Source organism: Littorina saxatilis, linkage group LG4, assembly GCF_037325665.1.
Source record: "Littorina saxatilis isolate snail1 linkage group LG4, US_GU_Lsax_2.0, whole genome shotgun sequence".
NCBI classification, from domain to species: domain Eukaryota; kingdom Metazoa; phylum Mollusca; class Gastropoda; order Littorinimorpha; family Littorinidae; genus Littorina; species Littorina saxatilis.
This window is the reverse complement of record NC_090248.1, coordinates 43,221,201-43,241,206: the sequence shown is the minus strand read 5'-3', so window position 1 is coordinate 43,241,206 and position 20,006 is coordinate 43,221,201. Positions and strand designations below refer to the sequence as shown.

General features: G+C 39.9%; 2 protein-coding genes across 2 annotated transcripts in view; both read right to left on the bottom strand.

Annotated features, from left to right (window-relative positions):
- Positions 1-20,006, bottom strand: part of LOC138964788 (receptor-type tyrosine-protein phosphatase epsilon-like) — a 76,052-nt gene that overhangs the window by 42,397 nt on the left and 13,649 nt on the right. The gene's annotated exons all lie outside the window — the stretch shown is intronic.
- On the bottom strand, positions 697-18,236 carry LOC138964790 (receptor-type tyrosine-protein phosphatase kappa-like). Its single transcript, XM_070336837.1, has 19 exons — positions 18,130-18,236; positions 16,671-16,776; positions 14,142-14,245; positions 13,134-13,528; positions 12,633-12,723; positions 12,217-12,296; positions 10,829-10,865; positions 10,547-10,644; positions 8,710-8,841; positions 7,496-7,653; positions 6,807-6,942; positions 6,002-6,145; positions 5,441-5,540; positions 4,930-5,003; positions 4,398-4,538; positions 3,922-4,053; positions 3,318-3,466; positions 2,843-2,978; positions 697-2,281 (listed from the first exon to the last, which is right to left on the bottom strand). The coding sequence occupies exons 4-19, from the start codon at positions 13,479-13,481 to the stop codon at positions 2,201-2,203; spliced, it is 2,037 nt and encodes a 678-aa protein (XP_070192938.1). The 5' UTR covers positions 13,482-13,528; positions 14,142-14,245; positions 16,671-16,776; positions 18,130-18,236; the 3' UTR covers positions 697-2,200.

Sequence of the window (20,006 nt, the reverse complement as noted above, 5' to 3'; positions counted from 1 at the left end):
GGAAATAATCCCTCAGAGGACCCTGGGGACTTTGGTCGAGTCCATGAGGCGACGATGCATGGAGTGCCTTGCCTCAAACGGAGGTCACACGCGGTACTGAACATGTTGTGATGCCAGATGATTGAGCTGTGACTTTTGGAAAGCGGGGTACCTCCCTTTGCCAGCAGATTTCATGTACACAAAGACGTCTGTATCAATTCGAATCTTTCGAACGTTTGGGGGAATGATTAAAATACAATCTTAAAAAAAACATGATGTCTTTTCAATTATTTGCTTGTTTGCAGTGGACAATTCTCGAAGTGGCCCTTCAAATATTTTGAGTGGTATATACAAGCACGTACGCGCGCGCGCAAACACACATAGGCCTACACACGCTTGTGCATGTATGCATGCACGAACACACACACACACGTTTCAAATGTTCTAAATATAACAGGGAATGGTCAACAAACAAAAGTAAAATAAAAGCACAATCATTACAGTCAAGGATGGCTTTCAGGGTTCAGAGCACTCTTACCGTCTATACTTAGTACCAGCCCAGGGCCGGATCAAGTTCGTTTGAGGGGGGGGGGGGGGGGGTTCCAACTGAAGGCAGGGGTCCAAAGTCCACATTTTTTTTTCTCTGAGAGGTACATTGGATGGCCAGGGGGGGGGGGGGGGGGGTCCGGAACCCCAGGAACCCCCCCCCCCCCCCAGATCCGGCCCTGCAGCCTCCCTGATGAGTGTAGATACAGCACGAGAAACATGCCGATTTTGTTGTAGTTGAAAATGAGCAAAGCCTCGTACAGCTAGGCCACTCAGTATCACCTCAGGCGGCGTAACTCTGTAGATGCTTGGGAGGAGTTCATTTTGTGGTGGAAACGGGTCGTCGGTTACGTCTTTTGCGATAATGAAATAATTGAATATGAAAGTAAAATTGCATGTCCACACTTAAATTTAGCATAACTATAACTTGTATTGTTAATTACTAATATATACAACGTGTAGAGGATCATCAAATCGTTAACAACTGGCCGGCATTCAAAGCGGGCGATCTCCCTGAAACTTCTGATAAGTCGGGAGAAGACACATTCAGCCGACCGGTCGTGTAAATCACGAAGGTTTGAAACAGCAAATATCTCAACGCACAGTCCTTTCCATGAGTTAAAATGAAGCATGTATGCAAATACTTCACGTGTTAGTTACACGCTACACTGGAATTTACCAAAAGAAACAAAAATAAGATAAGAGCTGTGTCTGCAAGTGAAAAGCATGGCACAGACAGCACACATAAGAGTCACAGGGGCCACACTATTATACAGTTTTCACAGCAGGGAATAGAACAACTTTACGTCAACAAGCTAACATATATATCTTAGCGATGGCACAGAGTAATATGCATACGTTTAAAAAACAAAAACTAAATCGAATTTAATGATGTGACTTCTGTAATCAAGTGAAAGGATCTAAATAACTATAGGTCTGCAAACGTATGCACATACTCACGTATCTACCGACTAGCAGAAAATCAAAACCACAGAAATTCAGTTAAGAAAGAATATTGAAGACGGGAAAAATTCTAAGGAAAAGCATTTGCCATATTGTGTAATTATTTTGGAAGGAAATCTTTATCTACCATTGATTCAGAAAGGCAAGTAAAATGTTCAGCCAAGGCACACTAGAACGAGAGGAAATTGTTGTACACTTGACTGATCTGCTGTTGTGAGATTCTATGAACCCTTTAATTCTTTGATATTACACATTTCAGGCAAGAGGGTACCATTCACACATATAAATAATACAGTTGATGTACAATTTTAAAGGCTTAACGTAGTATTAAAGAAAAGTTCTAATGAGAAGCCTTTTCACTATATATCTTGAAATCGTAACATGCAACACAAATGTCTCAATACAATACATAATCAAGAAGAACTATATCACAGAAGTATATCTTAAATCTATTATGCGATGTGGTACAGCTGGGGACGGATCTTCATCAATGTATCTATCTCCTGTCAGAGATAAGGGCAGACACTTACAGTGAAATTCATGTTGGATTAGTGTTCTCTAAGCTGAATAAACACATCAGTCATCACATCTGCAGTGAGCCAAGTGAGCTGAACAATACTTGCTCATGGTCTCAAATCACAGCCTCGTAGAACCGGCATTCACAACCTTGCAGATTGCAATGAATGTCGAACAAGTCTTGTGGTTTCCATGCTCAGCGTTGAGGAGCATTGGCATACACGCTCATCTCTCGGACGCGGTTCTGTACAACTTCGTAACAGTAGCGGTACTGGGTCTGGGGACACAAAAAAGATTCTCAATCTATCGAACAGCAATATGATTTTAGTAGTTAAAGTTATTAGAATGGCGCAAATACAACAGTTTCAAGGGTAAAACTGCACTTTTGTGAGGTCGGAAAACATCAATCAAAACAGGGGTAAAAAAACAAGACAATGTATCAAGGATCTTTTGACTAATACTTTCAAAGTCTATTGGGACCGTTACAGCCTAGCAGTAGTACAGTAAGACAAGAATCACTCAAGGAAATGGAAGACAATTCCGCTAACCCCTTTTAGAAAAAAATGAATGTAAAGCGAACTGGTCAGGGTTTTATAAACAAACAAACAGACAGAGGAGACCACTGTGGTGTTAATGGCAGACACAGAGATGTATCTAGGAAGACTACGTATATTTACGGAAAGGCTTTATGGGGGAACACACACACACACACACACACACACACACACACACACACACACACACACACACACACACACACACACACACACACACACACACACACACACACACACACACACACGTGCGCAGTGACACTGAAAGAGAGCTGTATACTCACAACAGAGGACAGAGCCTTTGGTGTGACGCTCTGCACGTGTCTGACAGTCATGTAGACGTCAACCTCACGGTCATACGTCATTCGGTTGATGATGTCACACAGGGCAAGGAACAGTCCGCTTTTACCAACTCCATCACTGCACAGCAATATTCGTTTTTAGATATCTTAGTAAAAAGACAACATTGTCTAATTTTTCCCTGCACAATCAAATTTGAAAGCACCGCATCTGCCTATAACAACAATATTTAACTAAAAAACAAAATCGAGGGATTATTGTTTTGATTCAGAAATGCAAATGATGTTTGACAAACCCAAAACGAGTCTTCGTACCGGTTGCCGTGTAGCAAATAACAAAAATGAAAAAAAATCCCCCCTAAAAAAAAACCCACATACAAACAATAGCAACAACAACATCAAACGGATCTACACAGCATGGAACAATATTAAACAATATAAAATAGGCTAATTGTCCAACCTGCACTGCACCACCAGACGGTCGGTGTTGGTGTTCTGCAAGGTGACCAGGGTGTCAATCAGATGCAGGATGTCGGAGGTGCTTCCCCCCACCTTCCCTGTCCACCCCTTGTAGTGCAGCAGTTCCACCACTCGGACAGATTTTACTCCCTGGTCAGATCAGAAAATAGACATAATTTAATGCAAAGCAAGCCTAGTCGCATTCCTCTACCGATTTTGTCACAGACATTTGCCAGAAGAGACTGACAAACAAACGAAACAGCGGTTACTATAATGTTTCAAAAAGGAGGGAAGGGCTATTGGCACCTAACAATTAGCAGATTAACCAGTTTGAATAGGGACAGGAAGAAAAGCTATACGGCAAAGAGAGAGAGAGAGAGAGAGAGAGAGAGAGAGAGAGAGAGAGAGAGAGAGAGAGAGAGAGAGAGAGACTGATCATGAAGAGAGAGAGAGAGAGAGAGAGAGAGAGAGAGACTGATCATGAAGAGAGAGAGAGAGAGAGAGAGAGAGAGAGAGAGAGACTGATCATGAAGAGAGAGAGAGAGAGAGAGAGAGAGAGAGAGAGAGAGAGAGAGAGAGAGAGAGAGAGAGAGAGAGAGAGAGACCTTCTTTCCCAAAATGAGACTGTAGGATGTGACGTTGGATCCTCTGCGTTCCGTCTTGCTTGTCAGGGTGACGGTGTAGGGATCGACTGTGAGCGTTTTTCCTTCATTAATCGGCCAGTACTGACAGAAGGGCTGCAAAAGAAATATTACCCAGAGTCTGCTCATTTCGTTTTTTAATTGAAAAGGCGGCGCTGAAACGATTCTTCAGATTTCGTTAGCGTTTGGCAACAAACTGTTACATGAGCTTTGTCAACCGTGTTTATTGGCAATCTCCGTAAATCTCCGTTATTTAACAAGATCAAATTCAATCTATCGACACAATGTATTTGAAAGTATCATTGGTTTTCAACAACAAATGTTTTTTGAAATTAAACAAGTACCTATACCAGGAGATTGCTCATATTATGCGAGAGACACACGGACTACACACCGGCCAATGCACATCCAAAATTATTCCGTCATGAGGCAGATCGTACCTTGACTTCCTGTTCCTCGTTTGGGGAGCTAAGGGAGACAATTGCACTGACGTCATTTCCGTAGACAAGTCTCCAGAAGTCGACCAGTGTAGAGGGCAGTGGTAGCTGTGTCACTATGCTGCCCCGATGGTCCCGGAACGTCTGAAGCAAACAATACTGACTTAGGCCCAGCTGAGCTTGGAACAAAAAAGAATTATAAGTGCTTTTGTATTTTGGATTCAAATTGATAAACCACAAGTTAGTTGTTGTTGCTTTTTGGGTCCAGCGGACCATATATATATGCCAAATCAGGACCCCATAAACCACAAGAGGTCCGCGTCTTTTGAGACATACTTAGAGTACAAAAAATAGGTAGACTGCGTAGACGTTTGAAAATCAAGAATTCAAAAAAGAAGTTAGTTAAAATAAACCAGACAGTTAAGACAGATTACTTTCCAAAATCAAAAATCTCAAAAGAAGTTAGTAATGAAACAATTTAAGCAGACTGCAAACGATCATGAACACGAAGAAACTGTGTGAATATGACACTCACAGGCATGAAGGCAGCATTGATGTACTGATTCCGCCCTGTAACATGCTCGGTGAGGAAGACGAGATGCTCATCGGCTGCAACACAGTCACGAATATGTATTAACTGTGAAACGTCGCGTTTACTTATTACCTTGTTGCTTAGCTCTTTGCAACTTTACCTTCAATATATACTTACATAAATTGTGTTTGCATCAGCAACGACAGATACCTATGCATCTATTATTCATCCACCACCCAGCAAATTTCAGATTTCTTCCTTGTTAATAAGATAATAGAGAGAGAGATGATGATGATGATGATGATGATGATGATGATAATGACGATGATGGCATTTTATTTGACAAGGATAAATGTTTCAGGCCACGCATTTTTCTTACAACCTGTCCTTACATCTAAAACAACATGTTAATACCTACATGATAAAACAAAAAAGACCAACAATACTGTATTCACTTGTGAACAAAGAATACAAACAAGTAATGGCGACTGTTTGGTAAATTATTATTACTTACAGGGCAGGATATCAGGGTTCCTGTTTTTGGACATATTTTCCTCCAGGCTGGCTTTGGTGTGGTGGTGTGCCGGTGTCAGAGTCAGCATTTGCTGCAGGGTCTGACCGTCGAAAGCATAAATCATTATATTACAACGTTCGTGCACCATGAATAATGATTCTTTGCATGTAATATTTATAAGGATATGTGTGCAGTGCGCTAGGATGGCTAAAGTAAAAAGATGGGATGAAAGTTCTGATTAGGCAATCCGACATTCCTGACAGAAGAAATGATTTCCTGATGATTTCCGAATTGTCAAACCATTGAGGGTGTCAAAATCATATTGCAAAACTTGACAATGTTGAAAAAGGTTGAACTACATAGTCTCCATCAACTTTCATCCCTTCAAAAACGTAGTGGTTGCTAATTTTTGTGGTTGTAATAAATGATGTCATCATCTATCCTATTTTATGAATCTCCCGCACTTGTTCGTAAGATCGAGTCAGCAAACGCTGTACACATCATAGCCAGGACTCGATATTAGTCAAGACATTACACATTTTTAGTAACCATTCAAATCACCTGAAATTCTTTATCCACACGGGGATGAGACTTGCCGGAGGTGATGTTTCCAGTGAAGATTGCATCAAACTGATCCACTGAAACGTTGGTGCCGTGCGCTGTGTATGCCTCTAGCAGGGCTTTGTGCAGGAACACGTACTGGTCCTGTGTGGAGAGAATTGTTTGTGTCAACACCATCTCTGTACGTGGTTATCTTTGCATCATTGATATCAATCCTGGTTGTTTGCTTCGTAATCTTTTCATATCTTGCCTGCGTGGTTTATTTTTTGCAACACGACTATCCTAATTTGTGGTATTATCAAGCTTCCTCTAAAAGTGTGTTATGTGTATAGTAGACGTCAATATCTCTCTGCTGTATGTTCTGACACAGGCCTCCTTATGAAACTGTTTTCTCACTCTATCAAGTCAAGTCAAGTCAAGTCCAGTCAAATTGTATTTCTAGAGACCCCATGGTATATCTACATGAAGAAAAAATAAATAAATACAAGAACAATAAAGAGAGGAATGCAGGTTATTCCATCAGTATATACACATCAACTAGTTCCGTTGAAAAAATAAAATATAAAATCAGATTTGCCAAGGCCTTGACATGGGATAAGAGCATCCCTCCACTTTGACACATACAACAAATCCACATCCTAACGGCTTCCTTTACAGAGTTGGAAATTGTCGATGAATTAATTTCTTAAAAGCTAAAAGCTCCTCTTGCCTGGAGAGATCTGAGATGGTGAGCCCCAATGTTTACGCTCTGCACTCGTGAACATAAAGTTTTCTTGTCTTCTAAATAACTTCACAGATTACTCACAACAGCCTGCACCATCAAGCAGCGTTCCTCGCGCAGGCGTTTAACAAGGTCAAGGACATTAATGTGACCTTCGTTGACTGCCATATCCACGCCAATCTCAAGGCCGATGTATGTCCCGGTTCTCCCGACACCAGCACTGTAACAGTGGAGAAAAAAACCCCTTGTAATGCCGATATGATCACCGATTATGTCTGTGTAACGATAATGGGTAATTCCCACAGATGCTAGCATTCAGAGAGGTGGGAGCCTCTGAACATAACAAGTCAACACGGTTGGGAATGAGTGACGTGAGGGTACCAATGGAACTAGTTTAGCTGGAAAACCACGACAAAATATATCCTGGTTATGCACTTGTGTAGCGGAGTCGGAATGGCATCTATATTGCATGTTCAGAAATTAAATGTTTTGAAGGTTTACAAATGTTTTGAGGAAAATAGCTTAGTTCAGCGTCTTTGCTGAAATAAACCTATCGCTTCTGCAAAGGTACATAATGATAAACCGTTCTTACATGACACTCTTTATTTTTGCAACTTTATACTTTTATTCTTGGCAATACCTGTAAGCATAAACAAGGTGTACACATTGCTGATCTACAGTCTGGAAAGAAATTGTGACATCACCAACAGACAATAACAGTTGATATTTTGATATCAATAACGTTATCATAGGAAAGAAAATCAAAGGCAGACCTGCAGTGAACGAGAACAGGCGGAACAGAAGCGCCGTCTGCAGGCTTTGTCCTGTTGTGGACGTAACGCCAGAACGTGACAAGGGAGGTAGTCGTGGGTGCACCATGATCAGGCCACGACACGTAGTGGTACTGGGTGACCTCCCGTGACTCGTCGCTCTAAAATTGGTACATGACAAGGACGTTTTCCTCAAATAATTTGGAGAATGATACAATTCACATGACGACAACATTCTCAACCGCATGAGTATAAGCATAATTATATAATGCGTTCTGCGGAAGAAGAAATCTGGTTGGTACAGATGTCGAATAAACCGAACAGCACCAACTTGGTTGGTGAAGCCATTTTGTCTGTCAGCATCCAGCGAACTTTCACGTGAGTAAGGCACTGGACTGTTTGCAATGTATATGTGATTTCAAACCTCCTTTTCAGTCATCAAATGTGACTTGAGAGGATCAAAGGAAAGCAAACTCTTAGGCCAAAGATGGCAGGACATTTTGGTCCAAATACGTGTTTATGTTCTCAGCATTTGTATATATACTTAACACCTAGAGTCATGGTGCGTTGTAATGTTGTCATCGTCAACCTTTTTTTTGCAATATTTACATTTGACACCATTGTGAACACTTTTGACGTTGTTTTCTCAGAATCGTTTTTTGAGAACCATCACCGGTCATTGGAAAATACTCATCTTCTAGACTAACTGTCCAATCTTCTTGCTGTTTTTGCATTTTCACCAGAAATGGTTTCTTTGGGCAGTAAATGAGAGATATTTTAAGAATAACACAAGAATAAGTTTAGAAATTATGTCAAAGTACCAAAACTTGCTTTTATCAGAAATGTATTTTGTACCAATGATATATATACCCAGAAAACTAAATCTGAAGAAATTGCTCTGTTGTTGTATGTAGGGACCTGGTTAGAGTGAAGCAAAAAATATCTTTATTTTTTTGGAAGATAAATGTTTCCACAAAACTACATGTTTTATCCCAAAAAGCCTCACAAAAACGTCTATTTTTACCCAAAATTAATTCAAATACCACTTTTTGGCCAAAAAACCCACTTGTTCGAAATCGTATGTCATCAAGAACCTTGAAATAAAAATGAAAAAACTTGCCAGTTAACCAAATCTTAATGTCTGTGCCATCTCTGCACTTAAGTCTGAGACCAGTCAAGAACAAAATTAACTGGACAATGCTAACGCTCTGGCCTACCCCAGCTCGCTGGACGTTAAATGTCCTGATGTAGAAGTCGTCTCTGCACTGGACGTGAGTGGTGGTCACTGTCACAGGGCCGAAGGTGTCCACACCGCCCTCCTCCTCCGGCCAGTACAGCTCGCACTTGGGCTAGCATAAGATATGACAGCCGATTAACAGAAACAAATCACACACAGTATCACTCTGCTCAAGAAACAGCCATCTTAACTCAGAGATATAGTTTCAGCAGCACGCACATTTTCCCTAAAAACGGAATTAGTTATTGTCTGACAGAGTATTTTGACCGGTTTATTACATTCCACTAAACACACAAAAAAAGTCAGATAAAAGGTTTTGATCTCTTGTGGAAAGCGTTAGGTTTACATCTTGATTTCGTGACATAACTTAATTCTGCTCCATCATGATACCGACGAGGGTCTGAGTTGACAGACTGATACACAAACACGCTCAAGCCGAACTCGCCCGGGGAATGCAACATCGTTTTGCTTATTCGAGTTTGTGTATATCCGAGTTCGGATAAGCCAAACCTTTTCCGAGAAATTACCCTGCAGTTCGGCTTAAGCGAGGTTTTTTTTCAGGATAAGGTGTAAAATCACTTGGAATGTTTCTCTCTCTCTCTCTCTCTCTCTCTCTCTCTCTCTCTCTCTCTCTCTCTGTCTCTCTCTCTCTCTCTCTCTCTCTGTGCGTGGTGTGTGTGTATGTGTGTGCGTATGTGTGTATGTGTGTATGTGTGTGTGTGTGTGTGTGTGTGTGTGTGTGTGTGTGTCTGTGTGTGTGTGTGTGTGTGTGTTTAAATGAATAAGATCAAAACAGTGACAAGCTACAAGTGCTTTCTTCAGTGGAGCTTTATTAATACCTCAAAGCCAACTGTAAAAATAAATGGTGAAAACAGTGACACATCTCAGAAACAAAACCAAAGATTCCACAAGCAACTACGCTTTTGTTAAAAGGATTCCAAGTAATGTTTAATGAAACCCTCTCCATTAAAGAAAGAAAAGAAACAAAATTAGACAATTTGTCTCTGTGGTCATAAATCAAGATCAAATCTCCGTAAACATAGATTGTAGGCAAATGTTTTGTTTCGCTGCATGTTTATTGTGGTTTGATCTTCACCACTCGCTCAAAATGAGCACATACATTCCTCAGGTAGATTTGCTCTTCACAAAGATCTCTCGTTTTTGAACACTGCAACAGTTGTTTGGAACATGCTGGTAGCCGCAAGAATTTCAACGTCGCATCACGTGACACGTGTATTTCTTGGTCAATGTGGCACACGTCAACAGTTTCCCCACATACTTCAAAACAGGTGACGCGTTCGTTTCCGTAGAATAATTATAGCCGTGACGAAATATGTGTATCTTCCTGACGTTTTTTTAAGGAAACATATAAAAAATGTCTCTCCGACAGTGTTTAGAGTTTGGCTTATCTGTCAAAATCACGTTTGAGATGTCCGTGTTTGAGTTAGCTATTTTTTGACAGAACTTGGCTTATCCGAATTAGAAATAGTCTTACAAAGAGGGGGGTCTGGCGGGAAATTAGTTTTGGTTTCAGATATCCGAGTTTGTTGCTTAAGCGTGTTTCGTTTAGGCGAGTACAAATAAAGGTTTGATCAAAAATGCAATTTGTTTCTCTGGATGGGACGCTAACAGACGGGAAACATTGACATAATCATAGGTCACGTGTCTTCTTTGGCCAATCCCGTTTTCAACAATTATACTATTTTACAGCAGGCCAAAAGATAAATTAATGATAAAAGAAATACTTGTTAAATTGGATTGAATAAGTACGCAAAACAAAAAGAAACACGGTAAATTAAAAAATAAAAAGCCCTCACTTTTCCTCTTTCTTGAATGTTGGTGAGCATGACAACGTGTGTTATCTGCTCCTGCCAGATCATGCGCCAGAGGTCGCCCACAGTGTTGTCCCTTGGCCCTGTGACATTGGAGCAATAGGAGAAAGTTGTCCGAAATGGAACATCCAAAACATAAGCCCTTTGAGTTTCTGCATAAGTACATGTGCATGTTTGTGGAGAGTGTGTGTGTGTGTGTGTGTGTGTGTGTGTGTGTGTGTGTGTGTGTGTGTGTGTGTGTGTGTGAAAATAAGAGATGATTTTTACCTTGCGATGCGATGAACTGCTTGTCCACCTGGTAACCCTGCAGTGACAAATTGTTTTCTGAACTGATTAGATTGTAAAATAACACATATTTAAATCAACACACACACACACACACACACACACACACACACACACACACATATATATATATTTATATACTCACACACACACACACACACACGCACACACACAATCACACACACAATCACAAACACACACACATACATACACACACACATACATACACACACACACACACACACACACACACACACACACAAACACACACACACACACACACACCCACACACACACACACAAATTTAGTTACGTTAAATAAGGAGACAAAAAATCAAAAACACCAAGGCACAACAAAAACAAGTCGTGTATGGCGAAATTACTACATTTAGTCAAGCTGTGGAACAGAATGAAACCGTGAACGCACTGCATTTTTTCACAATGACCGTAGTACGTCGCTCGTGCAAAAGGCAGTGCAATTGACGACCCTGTTTAGCGCGGTAGTGGTTGCGGTGTGCTGCATAGCACGCTTTTCTGTACCTCTCTTCGTTTTAACTTTCTGAGCGTGTTTTTAATCCAAACATATCATATCTATATGTTTTTGGAATCAGGAATCAACAAGGAATAAGATGAAATTGTTTTTAAATCGATTTCGAAAATTTTATTTTAATCATAATTTTTATATTTTTAATTTTCAGAGCTTGTTTTTAATCCGAATATAACATATTTATATGTTTTTGGAATCAGAAAATGATGAAGAATAAGATGAACGTAATTTTGGATCGTTTTATCAAAACTTTATTTGAATTACAATTTTTAGATTTTCAAAGACCAAAGTCATAAAATAATTTTTAAGCCTCCAAGCTAAAATGCAATACCAAAGTCCGGCCTTCGTCGAAAATTGCTTGGCCGAAATTTCAATCAATTTGATTGAAAAATGAAGGTGTGACAGTGCCGCCTCAACTTTTACAAAAAGCCGGATGTGACGTCATCAAAGACATTTATCCAAAAAATGAAAAAAACGTCTGGGGATATCATACCCAGAAACTCTCATGTAAAATTCATAAAGATCGGTCCAGTAATTTACTCTGAATCGCTCTACACACACACACAGACACACACAGACACACACACACAGACACACACACACACACACACACACACACATACACCACGACCCTCGTCTCAATTCCCCCTCTATGTTAAAACATTTAGTCAAAACTTGACTAAATGTAAAAACCACAAGAAACATGTTATTAATCCTTCAAATCGTGAACGTCTTTACAATTGTTATTGTAACACTGAAAAGGAGTATTTAATAACATTAATACAAATCATTGGTATCAACTTGGCAAACAACCATATCTCACCGAAACATAGCTGGCGTTAACAAAGTCAGTGGCCTTTCCTTCTGAGTATCCATCGCGCAGAACAACTAGGTTGCGGTCATCTGAAAGTATACGGAGCTTAACATGTACATGTACCATTAAATCATCCGCATATCTCATTGACAACATTTCGTTTTATTCTTTTTTCTTTCTTTGTGTGTGTGTGTGTGTGTGTGTGTGTGTGTGTGTGTGTGTGTGTGTGTGTGTGTGTGTGTGTGTGTGTGTGTGTGTGTGTGTGTGTGTGTGTGTGTGTGTGTGAAATAAATGACATTTTCTGAACACGTGTCACTGTGAGTGATAACAATTGCTGATTGTTCGTAAGTACAGCCGAATACAAATGACACACTAAATATTAAATGTGTTCGATTGCACATTTAAAAATTTCAGTAGCAGTTTACATGGTAGGATGGCAGCGAATCGGTTCTTCTTGAAGTTCTTTTTCAGCAGGGCGACTTCTTGGGGTACACCTTCAGGCATGCTCTCGAGTGTCTGAAACAGACACACACAGGGGTAGACATTGAAACACACACACACACACACACACACACACACACACACACACACACACACACACACACACACACACACACACACACACACTAACACACACACATAATGCACACACACACACACACACACACACACACACACACTTGCGTAAGTACTGCTGTCACATAATTTACAGGGGATCAAATCGGTCCTTAATTGAGCCCGAAGTGGACTTCAGAAGTCAGAAGTCAGACTAGACGACGTTTTGAAAAAAACACTTGCAGGTTTTGAACTAGTGAATACCCTTGACAAAATACCTGAAGCACGCTTTCCCGGCCAGGCCAATAACGTGCGAGAGGTGTGTCTACAAACGTTGTCCTTGTACTTTCACACTAGTTTAATTCACTTACAGCAAACTCCGCCTTCAGCCTTCCCGAGGCCAGGGCGTCCACCAAGTATTTCTGCACGGCGTCCAGCTTGGGTTGTGTCGCCTTGAAGCTGGCGTACACCTCTTCGTCGTCATTGTAATACACATGATTGCCCCAAGCCCCAGAGATTTCTTCGTCGTAGTTAGCAGGGTCTGCCACTTGCCGTGTGGAGACCCGACTTTGTGGTCTTGGCGGTGGGCCGCCTGATGGTACCTGCCCTAGACTTTCTGCAGGCGTGGACTGTTGTTGTGCCGAAACATCAGTGGTGTTGTAGTAAATGTGACCTGAGTCGTCTTGGTCAACTCCCTTTCCTACTTTCTCGGCGAACATCGGTTTCACGGCCGCGCTGGGTTTGCTGGATTTGGGAGCCTCGGAATCTGTCAGACAGTTTAATTGTCGTGAACATTTCTCCACAAATGCAATTTACCGTACTGCCGAAAATGTCCCTTTCTTTTGTGTATTTATTGTGAATATCCGAAAATACAGTGTCTTACATTGGCTTTTAAAATGAACTATTACAATGAAATAATGATATCACAGTTTTGCCAAGTTTTTGATAGCACACATCATTACTTATCGAACTGTCATACTTTCTGTCATTCTTTCGTTTCCTTCCCCGGCATCAATTACAACAGAAGTTTTAGACAGGAGGTGAAGTTGTTAAATGTGCCAAATTGGAAGAAGAGCCTGCATGTACATAGCTTCCCGTGAACAGTTTACTCTCAGTTTCCTACAACGACGACAGCAAGCCACACGCGCAAAATAGACCAGGAATATATTATATTACCTGAGGTATTTAAATAAAAAGAAAACACACCAGTAACCATGCAGGTTAGGTACGTTTATATCTATAATCAATATTTCGGCACGTATAACTGCCTTCTTCTGGATGGTATGGTAAGCTTATATTACCTGAGATATATATATATACACATATTATATTACACTATAATTATTATAGTATATATATTACACTGTATATATTTTTACCTGAGATACGATGAAAGGATGGTGCTGTCTCTCTAGTGCCGTTAACAGGTTCGGACGAACTTCTTGCGTATGCTGACACGGCTTCCGGTTTGTTTTTTCTTTGCCTGTAATCGCAATATGTTTTTTGGGTGAAAAGATTAACAACATTCAACTGAAAATCAAATAATGACCAAAGTTTTCTGATAATAATTGCAGAAAGCTGAAGATATAATGTCGACATTAACAAAGAAAAGAACAAGTCGCGTAAGGCGAAAATACAATATTTAGTCAAGTAGCTGTCGAACTCACAGAATGAAACTGAACGCAGCAAGACCGTATACTCGTAGCATCGTCACTCCACCGCCCGTGGCAAAGGCAGTGCACGTGGAATTGACAAGAAGAGCGGGGTATTCGTTGCGCTAAGAAGGATAGCACGCTTTTCTGTACCTCTCTTTGTTTTAACTTTCTGAGCGTGTTTTTAATCCAAACATATCATATCTATATGTTTTTGGAATCAGGAACCGACAAGGAATAAGATGAAAGTGTTTTTAAATTGATTTGGACAATTTAATTTTGATAATAATTTTTATATATTTAATTTTCAGAGCTTGTTTTTAATCCGAATATAACATATTTATATGTTTTTGGAATCAGCAAATGATGGAGAATAAGATAAACGTAAATTTGGATCGTTTTATAAATTTTTATTTTTTTTTACAATTTTCCGATTTTTAATGACCAAAGTCATTAATTAATTTTTAAGCCACCAAGCTGAAATGCAATACCGAACCCCGGGCTTCGTCGAAGATTACTTGACCAAAATTTCAACCAATTTGGTTGAAAAATGAGGGCGTGACAGTGCCGCCTCAACTTTCACGAAAAGCCGGATATGACGTCATCAAAGACATTTATCAAAAAAATGAAAAAAACGTTCGGGGATTTCATACCCAGGAACTCTCATGTCAAATTTCATAAAGATCGGTCCAGTAGTTTAGTCTGAATCGCTCTACACACACACACACACGCACGCACACACACACATACGCACATACACCACGACCCTCGTTTCGATTCCCCCTCGATGTTAAAATATTTAGTCAAAACTTGACTAAATATAAAAAACAAGTCGCGTAAGGCGAAAATACAATATTTAGTCAAGTAGCTGTCGAACTCACAGAATGAAACTGAACGCAATGCCATTTTTCAGCAAGACCGTATACTCGTAGCATCGTCAGTCCACCGCTCATGGCAAAGGCAGTGAAATTGACAAGAAGAGCGGGGTAGTAGTTGCGCTAAGAAGGATAGCACGCTTTTCTGTACCTCTCTTCGTTTTAACTTTCTGAGCGTGTTTTTAATCCAAACATATCATATCTATATGTTTTTGGAATCAGGAACCGACAAGGAATAAGATGAAAGTGTTTTTAAATTGATTTCGACAATTTAATTTTGATAATAATTTTTATATATTTAATTTTCAGAGCTTGTTTTTAATCCGAATATAACATATTTATATGTTTTTGGAATCAGCAAATGATGGAGAATAAGATAAACGTAAATTTGGATCGTTTTATAAAAGAAATATTTTTTTTACAATTTTCAGATTTTTAATGACCAAAGTCATTAATTAATTTTTAAGCCACCTAGCTGAAATGCAATACCGAAGTCCGGGCTTCGTCGAAGATTACTTGACCAAAAGTTCAACCAATTTGGTTGAAAAATGAGGGCGTGACAGTGCCGCCTCAACTTTCACGAAAAGCCGGATATGACGTCATCAAAGACATTTATCAAAAAAATGAAAAAAACGTATGGGGATATCAATCCCAGGAACTCTCATGTCAAATTTCATAAAGATCGGTCCAGTAGTTTGGTCTGAATCGCTCTACACGCACGCACGCACACACACACACACACATACACACACACATACACCACGACCCTCGTTTCGATTCCCCCTCGATGTTAAAATATTTAGTCAAAACTTGACTAAATATAAAAATGAAAATAGAAGTAGAGGAAACCAAATCATCGCACACATGAACAAAATATATACCGTACTATACAATATATGCGTCTTTGGTAATCAGAGACAAAATGATGAGCTATATATTCCACCTGTAGGAGTGTTTTTTTGGCAAATCATATCTATACTACCGATAAATAACTCAAAAGGCGTGCTGTTCTTTCTACAATAAAATCAGTCCAAAAGCTTCGTGTCGCAAGCTTTGTGAAGTAGACCTATCTTAGTCGTCTTCTTCCATAGTAATACCAGGTTGTGGTGACTGACAAGATTTTGCGGAAAGGAAGGTACCTTAATGATTGCCTGGGAGAAGAGACCTCCACGACAGAATTCTGTCCCGGACAACCCTTCATTTTGCAGAGTTATGCCTTCTGGTGTAAAACTACGTACGTCACCAAAAATCATGTTAATGTAATTATTACTTCATCAAAAAAGCTGAAAATAGAAGTTCGAAGATGTAACAGTCGTTTCTGCTTGCCGTTAACACACCGAAGACACTGCAATGTGTGATTAGTTGAGTAATAACTAGGTACCTTATACAGATGATGGCGAGCACCAAGCAAAGAGCAATCAACGCCAAGACACCGACAATCAGGCCTGCAATCAGTGGTACGTCCGAACCAGAGCTGGACACTTCGCCTGTAGATAACATTGTTAGATTCATGGATACATCGGTGAAATTGGGATTAGTGTGGTTTGTGAGATGGCGTGCAAGTCTGTTTGTGTGTGTGTGTGTGTATGTGTGTGTGTGTGTGTGTGTGTGTGTGCGTGTGTGTGTGTGTGTGTGTGTGTGTGTGTTCGTGTGTGTGTGCGTGTACGTGTGTACGTGTTTTAGTGTGTTTACGCGAGTTTAAGTGTGTGTGTGTTTGCGTGTTTGTCTGTGTGGTTGCTACCATGCGTGTGTTCGCTCTTGTGTGTGTGTGTGTGTGTGTGTGTGTGTGTGTGTGTGTTTGTGTGTGTGTGTATGTGTGTGTGTGTGTATGTGTGTGTGTATGTATGTATGCGTGTGTGTGTGTGTGTATGTATGTATGCGTGTAACAGTGTGTGTGTATCTGTGTGTGTGTGTGTGTGAGTGTGTGTGTGTGCCAGTGTGTGTATGTGTGTGTGTGTGATTAGCACGAATAGCCTAATGTTGGATCACATTCAAATTCGACAACGTCAAGCATCTTACAAGTAATATGGAAGGAACTGAAAGGAAGTATATTGCTATTTCATATGCTACGTGGATTTCCATTGGTCAATTGGGCAAAACTGAGCTCAGTGCAAAAGTGATATCGACGACATTTCCGTCGATATCAGTTTTGATATCGACGACCTCTTTATTGCTTCCCCACTTCAAAAACAAAAACACCTACATTTAAAAACAAACAAATATATATGAAAATGTAATGATCCCAGAATTTAGTTGAGCAAGTGACTAAAGACTTTTTGAAAGAAAAGACATTTTGAAATACTGAAAAGTACAAGAAAAGAGTGAACAAAAAGAAATAATAATCAGAGGGAGGGATATGAAACAGCCAAAACTGAGACAAATACTTTTGTAATTTCTTTACAGTAAATACAAAATGTCCAGAGAATTAGCAATATATCTAACATTGACTGACTGTGTGATGATATCTTCGGCTACGGCTATTGGTCTGTTTCGACAGTGATATCAAAATCTCGACCTCCGGTCTCGATTTTGATATCACTGTCTCAACAGACCATAGCAGAAGATATCATCACACAGTCCGTCAATATTGGGTAATGTCTTTCCATGCACGCGTGATATAGGATTGCTTTACATCGTTCTATAGTTCACCTGAGCGTTAACTGTTGCGACCATTTGGGTACTTTACTTTTTGTTGTGAGCTGGTCCCATTTTTGTCAGCAGATGAGCACAGTTATGTTATTGTTGATATCAACGTTACCAAAACGTTTACCGCAAACGTCACACTGAGCGGTTTGCGTTTATTTAGTTGATTAACAGTGAAATACAGGTTTGCTACGTACTTGCGCAGAGGTCCCCTTCGAAACCGTCCACACAGCCCGCAGCACAATAACCGTCTTCATGACGACAGTCACCTTTGCAGTTCCCACAGTTCTGTAAACATCCTTCGCCGTACGTGCCCCCTTCACACGCTGAAACACAGCACGGATGTAACAGCATGTTGCAGGTGACACAACAGAAAGCAGGAAAATTCACACACTATCAAACCAATCGACCATTTAAACTACCGTCTGAGAGGCAGACAGTCTGACAGTACAAAACAAGAACACAGCGTTTGTATCGCATGAGTTTTGTTCTTTTTACCGGAAGAGATCGCACACAATTCGTCTTTGTAGAAGATGATCGCCAAAACGATTTGTTTATAATCTGCCAACATATTCTCTTCGTTTTAACTTTCTGAGCGTGTTTTTAATCCAAACATATCATATCTATATGTTTTTGGAATCAGGAACCGACAAGAAATAAGATGAAAGTGTTTTTAAATTGATTTCGACGCGACAATTTAATTTTGATTATAATTTTTATATTTTTAATTTTCAGAGCTTGTTTTTAATCCAAATATAACATATTTATATGTTTTTGGAATCAGAAAATGATGAAGAATAAAATGAACGTAAATTTGGATCGTTTTATAAAAAATGGTGGTTTTTTTACAATTGTCAGATTTTTAATGACCAAAGTCATTAATTAATTTTTAAGCCACCAAACTGAAATGCAATACCGAAGTCCGGCCTTCGTCGAAGATTGCTTGGCCAAAATTTCAATCAATTTGATTGAAAAATGAGGGTATGACAGTGCCGCCTCAACTTTTACAAAAAGCCGGATATGACGTCATCAAAGGTATTTATTGAAAAAACGAAAAAAACACGTTCGGGGATATTATTCTCAGGAACTCTCGAGTAAAATTTCATAAAGATCGGTCCAGTAGTTTGGTCTGAATCGCTCTACACGCATGCACACACACACGCACACACATACACCACGACCCTCGTTTCGATTCCCCCTCGATGTTAAAACATTTAGTCAAAACTTGACTAAATGTAAAAAAAAACTATTTCATGAAAGTGCATACATTCATCACAAACAAATGAAACCTAGCAATATGTTCTGTCTTCTTACAAAGTCATGGAGTGCGTGTATCTGTGTTTCGATACACAGACGTTCGGAGAAACACGAACGTCAGTTCAAACCAAATGACCCCTGACTGACACACATTCTGACAGACCCATGCACAAGACGTATCGATACACGAAGCGCAAATAAAAAATGATAATAAAAGCAAAGAACATAGCAACAAGATATGCAAACATCTAACAAAGCCGAGCAAGCAGAATGACAGGTATATTGAAAAACAAAGAGGCAATGAGTCGGAAACAAAATCGCGATTCTTTCCTTCGCTGCACGACGAAACTCTTCTGTGACCTTTGACCCAACGTACCTTACTGCACGATGTAAATCATCTGTGATCTTTGACACAACGTAGCTTCCAAATTCGATCACTAATCGTAATATTTACAACTGAAAACCGAGGGGGTGGAATACTGAGAGGAACCTAGAGAACTGTGCATTGTCAAACCTGACATACTTTATATCTCAACATTTTATGAACTCAAAACACAGAAAGTTGCTTTCATACGCCAGCTTTGATTGCAACAACGTGGTGGGGCCCCAAAACGTGTACATGTATTATCAAAACGAAACTCGTGTTTCAAAGCATGTCTGTGTTGATTTTGCACTTATATTCTCACTACCAAAATGATGAAAAAAACGATGTTTGGTGGTTTGTTGTCATGCCATCTTGTTTGTCGGTCCTCGGGGGGCATATCGACTTTTGTTTCATATTTATTGACCGCGGCCCTCGGACCGACGAAAAAGCTGG